The following is a 10,550-nucleotide window of genomic DNA, read 5'->3' as shown; positions in this document are numbered from 1 at the left end:
ATGAATAAACTATCACTTGTTAAATATTTGTGTAAGAAATAGTAAATGTGATGCATGTAAATGTAATTCCAGTGACATTCTACAAACGTGGGCCGTATAATAATCATATTGTATTTGTTTACAGCTGAAACCGCTTGAACAGTTAATGGCGATATTACCACCTAGTAATGATCATTTGTTACCAATGACATGGAGACCTTTAATGACCGGTGAACCTGGTGTGAGTCCATACAATATATAATATTATTATACATCTGTCACCGTAACGCCGTAAGTTACAGCGTAATTTTGCGGTATTTTACGGGGTATTTTCATCCTACCTATTCGGAAATGCGAATTCCAAATATGGAATGATTACGCGAGTAAGCGTCGTCCTCTAATAATGAAAAAAAACATGGCTGCCACAAAAGTTTGACCGGGCTCCACACAAAGACGTACTCAGACAGTACGCCGCGAGTCGTTCGATACTCCAGCTGTACTGTCTTGGTTCATACTTTGACGTATCCTCGTAATAACCTCATATTCTTCAAGTATAATTTTTTTTGCAATATACATGTAACCCATTTCATCCTGATTACATGAATTATTCTTAATTTGCAGGATTCTCCTATTAGAGATTTCTATCCTGATGACTTTGAAATAGATTTGAATGGTGAGAGATATAAAACACAAGGTATAAATGCATTAGGAAATGGCATGGAAACACTTTATTGGAATCTTATATTGATATAATATGCAGTTCCAGTCTAGTTATTAATACTATTCATTGCCATGGGAACATAATAAAAACAAGAAGGGCACTAAGTGCCATGTTCAGATACAATAATTGTTTTGTAGACACAATATAGTCTGCAAAAAAATGACAATCGGCAGAACCGTATATTTTGGTCATTCTAATTGGCGTACTCGCAGATATGCTAATGTGAACAGAGGCAATAATACATATATGTTAACATTTCAGGTGTTGTTCGAATTCCTTTTGTGGATGAGACGAGACTGAAAGAAGCACTAGAGGGTCTACAACTGACAAGAGATGAAGGTAATGTAAAACAATGTTGAAATATTTTTGTCAATGAAGCAGTTCATTAATTATGCATTCAATAATCATATATAACATTTATTAAATCGAATATTGCCTAGCATGTCATCGTATGTTATAACTCTATATATGATTTCTCTGTTACAGAATGCAGAAATAGGTTTGGCAATGACGTTGTGTTCTTAGATGCAATCCACCCGGCGTATGTATTTTTTAAACAACTTGATAACAGCAACATTGATGATGAGGTTTGTGTTCAAATACAACTTTTGGAAATAAACAGTAAACTATTCAACTGGGTTCCTTCAGCATTTATTTCAAGTAATAACAATAAGCAATATACCCTGTGTACGTATTTGTTAGAGTTATATTTGGCGGTCACCATTTCTCGGTGTGACTTTTTAAAATTACAAATACATCGCCACAAACTACACACAAGAGAGGCTTTGTGTAGTGTATTCAAATACAATTGTAATTGGCGGGTATCACTGTAGGTTTGCTATTCCAATTATGTCTCATTGCGATAAATATCAATTTTCTTTACACAATATTTGCCTTTCACATAAGTTTACCATTGGGGTTACCACGAAACAGATCACTATACAGAATGCTTTTAATTAAATTAAACGATTTTTTTTCTCAAGGAATATATAGTATTAGATGCAGATGAATGGGCACTTAATCAATTGGAACATCAAGAATATGAACTGGAGGTAATAAATTGTGAATTCAATCGCTTTGTCAGAATGTCAACATGGTTGCTCATGTTGGATGTTTATACTGTGTGTTTTTTTTCGTAATGATGTTTTTAGAGTGACACTGATTTCATCTCTGATTTGTTCCTAATTTTGCGATATTTATTGAAGTAGCATCATATTTTAGCTTTAGTAGACAACTTTGCTTACATTATATGAAAGCTTCACTCACACTGAACGCTCGGTTAGAATGGTTAAAATGGAAATGGTTCAATGAAAAAAATACCATTTTGCACTTATTTATTGGTGCATCATTATTATTATTACAAAATAAATATGTAAAGTGAAAAGTGGGTTTCTAACATCAATAATTATAGTAGGACCAATAAGCCATTCTTCAAATATCAATAGTCTAGAAAAAAATATACTGACAAAATCAATGGAAGCAGAACATCACAAACCCCCACAAGGTAGTCAGACAGGTGCACGTGAAGGGTAAGCATCTGCTGCTGGCATGCCACACCCGCCGTAATGTCATGTCAGGGAACAATGTCATATCATGTTTACTGGACAAACAAACACACAATCACAAACACGACCGACACATCAATCAACAAACAAATCTGAAATCATGTTACAGACATCCATCCCACAGGAAGCCACCAAATCATGATGGTGACCAAACAACTTCTTAAGGTAGAGATGCAGGTTCGTGGGCACTTGGGAGTGAACATTTTTGTTTTTTGCTTTTTATTATCCAGACAGTCTTGGCTATAGACTGTTCAAATTTTGTAGAATTGTGAATAGTGGAACATACTCAAAAAACGATTTTAAAATATAGATAACAGGTGCAAACATTATCTCTTTTGAATGCTTAGCAAGATTTAGCAAGGCTGTACATAAATATCAAAAAAAAAACATGGTGAAAAAAGAAATAACGGGATCTCCACATTATGCACTGTATTTAACTTTTTACAAAACGATAATACATTTAAATTTGAAACTGTAACAGCCATTTTAATTATGAGCATTAGCAAACTTCTTACTGAGTGAATTGTTATGCAAATTAGCAATTATCTCAGCTTCTTTTTAGTGCACATTTCAGAACTTTAAAAAAATAGCTTCTAGACGCTTTGACCTTTTGTTTTGAAATTTTCACAAATGATTAACAATGTGTTTATCTTCAAAATGCTGTTGGGGCATTGTTTTTAGTTGAATAGTGTTACAGCCATCGTACAAACAACTAGCCTGGGTGTTAATTTATGCATAAACTTGAAGTAGTGAAATTTGAGCTGCTGCCCTACAAAATTGACAACTGATAGACAGTTTTCAAGACGGCACTTTCTTCATAGTAAACAGATGTACCCATAAACCAATTTTGACAGGAAACAGAAGCATGGTTTAGAAGCTATTTTTTTAAATCACTTTTGACCAAAAAAGCACATTTTTGTGCATATTTCAAACTACAGTGTCCGTAAAAATAAAATACTAACACAACTTTAAAATTCATACAATAAGCATTCCGAAAATATATAGTTTTATGAACAAGGGAGGTCATCTTGGTTTCCTAATTAACTAATTAAAATACTTGTCCGGTAAACTGCATCTCTACCTTATATGCACGTTTAAGTTGAGGAATCAAAAACCCTTGTCCTATCAACTTGGCAGTCAATAGCCGAGATTTGACGGGCTGACGGAGTTCATTCCAACGTTTCACTGATTTTACGGCCTTCGCCCATTGATGTTGCACCTTCGGATAGCTTGAAAACGCGTTAATACTCAAACTATCACTATACGTATTGCTGCATCTGGCAACAACACAAAGTTTAACCATAGTAAATATGTTCGTTGTGAAAACAACGTTTACTAACACTCTTCAAAGCAAACATGCCGACCGAACAATATATTTAAATGATGCAGTATTGTAAAAGTATGGCTTCCTCTGACATTTTGACATTTGATGGCGCACTTTCACTTCGACGAAAACCGGAAACATCTGTGTGAACACTTAAAATCATGGGCTATTATAAATCCAAATCCAAGAGAGAATATTAAATTATATGCATTTTCAGAGACGAGAGAACGCATTGTAAAAAATATGTACTTATATATTGGCGGTGAACTGTCTAAATCGTTAAATACTATGTCCCGGCAATAACATAATATGAATGTTTGTTTGTTTTGAAATAAATAATCCGGAAATATTGTGCCAAAATTGTACATTAAATAAGCCGCACAGAATACAACTTTCGAACAATTCAAAAGTTTTTTGTCTGGAATTAAAGAAGATTGTGCCAAAATCATTCGGATCGTGTCCAAGTCTCGTCTTAAATAAAATTTACAGAATATTATAAAACTTACAAATATAAAACTTATCTTTTAAGGTTTTATATCAAATAGTTCAGACGAATCGCACAAACATCGTGTGCATTAAAGAAAGTATGTGATATTTCCATCAATTTAAAAAGTATGAAATATTTGTCTCAGATCATAGAAATATTGCGTTTTTTGCTTTTTAATTCCTATACTATGTAAATAAACAATTTACTAAAATTAATTATTAATTTATATTAATTAAACTGAATTTAATTTAATATGAACATTTATTAATTATCTGTGTGTGCATGAAAACTATTGTTAATATTTATGTATTTAGGTATTGTTCGGATGTAGGTCTTAATTCGCCCATGCTAAAATATTCGTTTATAATTTAATACAATTATATGACTTTCCGCTTTTAAGTTAGTATGTTTGTACGTATGTCCAGACAGATCTTGCAAACTTGAACTTGTTTGAGGATAAAAGGAAGAAGCGAATTTTAGAGAGACGTAAACAAGCCGCTGAACAGAGAGCAAGGTAAGATTCATCCTGGATGTATGCATGGGTAATTTGCATAATATGTCTCTTTGTGTATAAACTCTTCTGATCATGCATATTTTTGTGTTTTAATGGTCTGCTAAAAAAATCGAGTTTGTTTCTGAAAATTCCATGTCATTTACCTGCCCAAAGCAATTGCATTTGGTGAATTTATTCTGACGAAAAAAAATGCTGGTCATTCCGGAGGAGAGCCCCAGTGTAAACATTATAGTTGTCTCAGTATATTATGAACTATTTATTATTATTATTTTCTGTCATTTATGTGTGTTTGAATGTTGTTAATGTCAAAGTCTCAAAAACTAAGAAATTCAAAATGTTATTTCATATATTTGTTTACATGAATTTGACTTATCCATTGTTTACAAGTATAGAATAGCATGAGATGTTGAAGAATCCCGATGATGTTTCTTGTGTCTTCTATGGCTTCTCAAACAATGTGGTCAAACTGGTGGTTAAATAATCGCTATTTGGTCAGGCTTGTCATATGCCAAGATTGTATTGTATCGCTTTGTCAGGATCTATCACTTTTCAACGAGAGTAATAGGAAGTATATCATTGACAACAGCTTGTTTCTTGAACTTTCAGGCCGAGTGAGACTGCAAGTGTACGACTAGCCAGCACCTGGAAATCTCCATTCAGGGATGGTGAAGGATGGAGAGCAAGAGAAATAGATAAGGATGGTGTACATGGAAGAGATGCAAGATCTCCTAATTGGCGTGACAGACCTTCCCTAGATGATAATGTACCAGCTCGTGATGAGCGATTTAGTGATATAAGACGAAAGGATATTACTTGGAGAGGATCACCAAAGGACTGGGATAGGCAACAAATACCTCCATCTAATAATTGTAATTGGCGAAATCCCCAACCTGATGACTTTGAGAGGCGAGGACCTCCATCTAATAATTATAATTGGCGAAGTCCTCTGTTTGATGACCGTGATAGGCGAAGACCTCAATATGCTGACCTTGATAGGCAAGGATTTCCACGTGATGACTGTGAAAGATGGGAACCTGACGCATGGAGGCGCAATCGTGGTACTGCCAACAGAGGGTCACCTCCAAAAAATGACAGAGGTCATTGGAGAGGATCATCCAAAGATGATAGTAGATATACCTGGCGTCGAGAAGAGCGTGGTAGAGAAACTCGCTGTAGCGTTAAAGAGCAAGACAGACATAGAGATGACCTTGGCCCGATAAGAGTGAACAATGAATCTCCAAATGCCTTGAGACATGACAGGCCATCAACGCTATTTGATCGGTACATACCACCAATGCGAGTTGATAGAAACATGCAGGGCCTACCAAATTATCGTTGGCGTGACAGACCCCAAGGAGAATATGAAGATAACAGAGCCACTTAATGACACTGATCAAAAACGTCAAAGAAACAGAAAAGAACAACCGGAAAGGAATGACGAAGAATGTGACGGTTGGCAAATTGTTTCTAGGCGATAATCTTGAAGTGGTAGTCAGGAGACTCTTTAAGGAAGTAGAAAAGTGGTCTAGAAAAAGTTGGAAATATAGTTAATGTTTTTCATTGTAGTTTTCACATGTTACGATAACAATCTATAAACAGAATAAATTTCTATCAGTTTGGTTCACTAAAATTCAATTAGTAGGTATAACTAGGACTAATAGATTCGATTTTAGATTAGATTAGATTAGATTAGGCGATGTAATACATTATATAACCATTCTGAGTTCTCTGACTGGGTGGTATTTAGGTTAGATAATGTAAATTTAAATAAGCAGAATATTGTTGTGTCAATCACTGTTAATGAAACTAGCAATCTTGAAACACAATTGTTCAATTGCATGAGTCACATATTTATACTATACATGCTATCAACTGTACCTACATATTTAGGGTTTTATTACGCGAAATATGTGCATTTTCAAAGTTGTCAAAGTTGACTAGTGACAACCACAATCAATGTCAGAATATGATAAAAAAATATTTCCAAAATGTTCATTGAATTTCTGTGTTCAGTTTTCTTGTCACCACAGGACTAACAGAGGCTGATTTGAAAACCTGTAATCTTTGCAGTTTTGAAAAGCAAAGTACTTTGAAATCATTTGTTACATGCGATACCAGAGCACATAAAAACATGTTACCAAAAAGCAATCGTTTATTATTCCACTGATATTTCTAGAACTATTTACTGAATTCCGGTAAATCATTTTTTTTTTTCTTTTATATGTTTTATTCATATAATATTCAAAAGAATCCATTACTTCAAAATAATTTTACATGTCAAAAAGATATAAAAAAAGATAATTGACACCAATAAAATAATAATAATAATGATAGAAAAGAGAAGAAAAAAACAAATAATGGGGATGGGCTGTTGTTAGTGTGTGTATGTGGGGGAGGGAGTAGGTTCATTCCTTTTTTATAAATTGTTGGATGTCATTTATTTAAAATGACTACGCGTAGATAAACTCATAAAATTAACTTACAAATATCCTTCAATCACTTGCAGTACTTTGCCCCATTTTGTTTCAATTTTTTTCAGTTAAAACATATTTTTCAATGTTAATTTGGTTTCTGATCTTACTCATAAAATAAGCTATTGTTGGACTGTAACTAGTAAACCTTCTACAATATAAGACATATTTACCAATTAGTAATAACAAAGTTAAAAGAGATTTGTTTTCCAGTACTCCGAAGATAATACTTGAACATGTGATAAAATTTATGTTATCATCAGAGATCTTTCTCCAGAATTTGTCAAACGAATTCCAATATCTTTGTGCAGTTGAACAATACCAGAACAAATGTTCAAAATTGTCTTCCTTTTGACAATATTTACACAAACTATCTGTTCTTAAGTTATTTTTGTATAAGAATAAATTTGTTGTTACAATTCTGTGTAAGAGTTTAAACTGAAAGTTTCTAATTTTTTCTTCACCTGCTACCTTATAAGGTAACTCCTAAATTGCCTTCCATTCTCCTGCTATGTCCCGTCCATAAATCATTGACCCATATTTAGTGTCTGAGCTTGGGGGTTCAAATTTACTTTTTACCGGTATTTCAAAGAAATCTTTTGTTTTCCCCTTCCTATAATCAATTGTATTATGAACATTTTGTCCAGATCCATTTTGATGGAATTGCCGAAATAATACCTGTATAAGTTATAAAATTCACAGCAATATTATATTTTTCAGTAAACTGACCACAAGTAAGAAATTTACTATCATTATCTAACAAATTACAGATGTGTCTTACCCCACTGATGTGCCATTAACTGTAGTATACAGAGCTCCCATTGATCAAAATATATTTATTATTCCAAATTGTTTGCGTTTTAATTTCCTGTACACAATTCGGTTCTTTCTGTTTATTTATCTCACATCAATATCTTATAATATCCATGTAAAAGGGCGATATTCGACCCTTTACTTGGCCCCAATCATAATTGCACTGGAGTAAAAATCTCAAACCCCCATAAGTTCTAAAATAATAATAATGACTGAATACATCTATAGTTGATTCTGATTATAATTTTAGTAGCCCAGAAAGTGTTATTGCTTTGTTCGAAATTTCAATAACTACAATACGAAGGCCTCCGTGATCATAGTTACCAATTAGGGTATTGCGTTTTATATGGTGTTTTTTTTTACCCTACCTCAAAATAGTAAAGACGTAGCCGCATTAATATCATTACTCGGAGTTGAGATCGCAGTCATACACCCGATTTGATGCACCAAAAACCTTAACCAAAATAACCTTTCTTTAAGAGTTAAATTACGTGATTTCCAGGCTGACAAAATATTTGAAATTTTAGTTATCTTATTATCAAATTTTAATTTCCTATTACACCTTTTACTGTGGCCTAGGTAGATGGCTAAATATCTAATTGGCTCATCAGTGGGAGAAATATCATCTATTTCCCGCCATTGCCCTTTCATAGTACCCACTCGCGTTAATCCTAAGTCCAGAACACTTGAGAAAATAATTTAACAGAATAAGAATGTGCTTAACTGACACCTGATTCCCTAAAAAGAGCGTGGTATCATCTGCATACCCCATAATTCGATTTTCATTGTCATACGGGAAATGTACCCCTTCAATATCCTTACTGGTACGTATAGAAATGGCAAGGAGTTTGTAGGCAATTACAAATAGTGCAGTTGATAAAGGACAGCCCTGTCGTATACTCCGTGATAATCCAAACCAACCTGTGGAAAACCCATTGTTTACAACACAACTCTTAATATCATTATAAAATACATTTACCCAACGGTTAAATAAAGCACCAAAATTAAATAAAGGCAATGCCTTTTATTATAAAGTACCTGTCACACGCAACGTAATATTACCGTAATTGGTATAGTACTGGTGTGATGGTTCAAATACCAAAATGGCAACAGTAACATAAAGACTTCCCTGGCGGAGCCAACAGATGAGGTTTCAACTGGTACTGGTATTATTATACTCTGCAAACATCAAGTACAATAACGCGGTAAAACTCCACAACTCCAATAACTAGATACTTAAACTCCAATACAATTCAACGAGATCTGCGATCTGATCTCAGTGCTGAACAACTCCCCTATATATACCCACACTGTCTATAAATAGACCATTACATCAGCATACATAATGTAATGTGTTCTATTACCTATTCAACCATTTTCTAAAAAAAAATCTAGAATATTCCACCCAGACACAGTACGGTTCTAGAACATTCTCAGTGACACGGAAGTGGTAATTAAGTCGTATGCGACAGTACCATAAGCTTCAGAGAAGTCCACAAACATGACTGCTCAAATTATCAAATTACAGTTTGGAAAGTTATAATCACCTAAACCTCTTACAGTGGTTAAGAATTCAATTTGTTCTTTTTCCTTATTTTTCCACTTCAACAAAAATATACCTCCCATCATTATTCAGCAAATGACACGGACCCCCAACTCCCTTTTCCACACACTCTCCGAATTAGAACAACTATGAGTTTCTTGAACCAAAATAATGTCACTCCTTTGTTGTCTAAAAAAACTAAAAACAGCTTTTCGTTTACTATAAGAATATCTCATCCCCCCTAACATTCAAACTTAAAATTTTGAACGAAATCATAATAATTTATACCAAAAAAAAAAGAAATAGAAAAAGGAGAAAAAATATTACTGACAATATATGTAATAATGCAATAATGCTGCATCTCCGTGAATCATAATTCACATCCCCAATAACACACTCAGCACCATATTATTGTTTGAATAACCTCAACTAGAATTATGATACCAAATAAAATCTTACATTTAATGATACATCCAACATGAGAAAAAAACTGTATAGTAATTACCACTTATTCAGTGATAAAGCAAAAAGTTATATTGCCAGTCTGGTACAACATAAAAAAAGACCATAACAATTGATAAATAAATCATATATAAATACATACATAATTCAATAAAACTCAACAGTTTTTTTTCTTACCCCGTGTCGGATCTATACTTGTTTGGCTGTTCTTCTTCTTTACATTACGCCACATCATCTTTTTTTAGGCGAATACTGCTTTCCATCGATGTACAAAACACCCCTTCGAAAAATAGGTCGTTTCCCATCATCGTAGGCACGTTTAATAACAGCGTTCAATGTTTCCTTTAATTCAATAATCATATCCAGTTTTACATATATTCCTGTATCGGATTCCTTTAACGCAATTTTTTGTTTTCGTACAATTTTTTCTTTCTTTAGACGACTGAAGAACTTCACCAATACTTGTCTTGGGTATGGCCGGTTCTCTGTTTTAGGTATTTCATCAATATTTACCCGGTGGGTAAACCCCTTTGCATACCAAATTTATCCACTAGTATTTTCTCAATAACTTCAACACACTTCTCGTTGTCACCTTCCTGTATACCGTGGGACCGCAAGTTATATTCACGCGAATACCTTTCTTGATTCTTTTGTTTCTCACTTGATTCACG

The 10,550-nt window shown here is 33.7% G+C and overlaps 1 protein-coding gene across 1 annotated transcript; it reads left to right on the top strand.

Annotated features, from left to right (window-relative positions):
• The first annotated feature begins 161 nt into the window (after positions 1 to 161).
• LOC146737866 (uncharacterized) lies at positions 162 to 6,014 on the top strand. Its single transcript, XM_085504713.1, has 7 exons — positions 162 to 220; positions 601 to 673; positions 962 to 1,039; positions 1,187 to 1,287; positions 1,684 to 1,752; positions 4,502 to 4,590; positions 5,197 to 6,014. Exons 1-7 carry the CDS (start codon positions 185 to 187, stop codon positions 5,972 to 5,974), a joined length of 1,224 nt encoding a protein of 407 aa, XP_085360839.1. The 5' UTR covers positions 162 to 184; the 3' UTR covers positions 5,975 to 6,014.
• The last annotated feature ends 4,536 nt before the right edge of the window (positions 6,015 to 10,550 follow it).

The sequence above is a fragment of the Saccoglossus kowalevskii genome, chromosome 10 (assembly GCF_978046115.1).
Source record: "Saccoglossus kowalevskii chromosome 10, keSacKowa6.1, whole genome shotgun sequence".
Lineage (NCBI taxonomy): Eukaryota > Metazoa > Hemichordata > Enteropneusta > Harrimaniidae > Saccoglossus > Saccoglossus kowalevskii.
Note: the sequence above shows the minus strand (reverse complement) of the source record. Positions and strands in the feature narration are given on the sequence as shown.

Coding starts and splice junctions, on each gene's coding strand:
- LOC146737866 (XM_085504713.1), top strand. CDS start 185: ATGACATGGAGACCTTTAATGACCGGTGAACCTGGT. Junction 221..600: donor TAATGACCGGTGAACCTGGT/GTGAGTCCATAC, acceptor CTTAATTTGCAG/GATTCTCCTATTAGAGATTT. Junction 1,288..1,683: donor ACAGCAACATTGATGATGAG/GTTTGTGTTCAA, acceptor TTTTTTCTCAAG/GAATATATAGTATTAGATGC.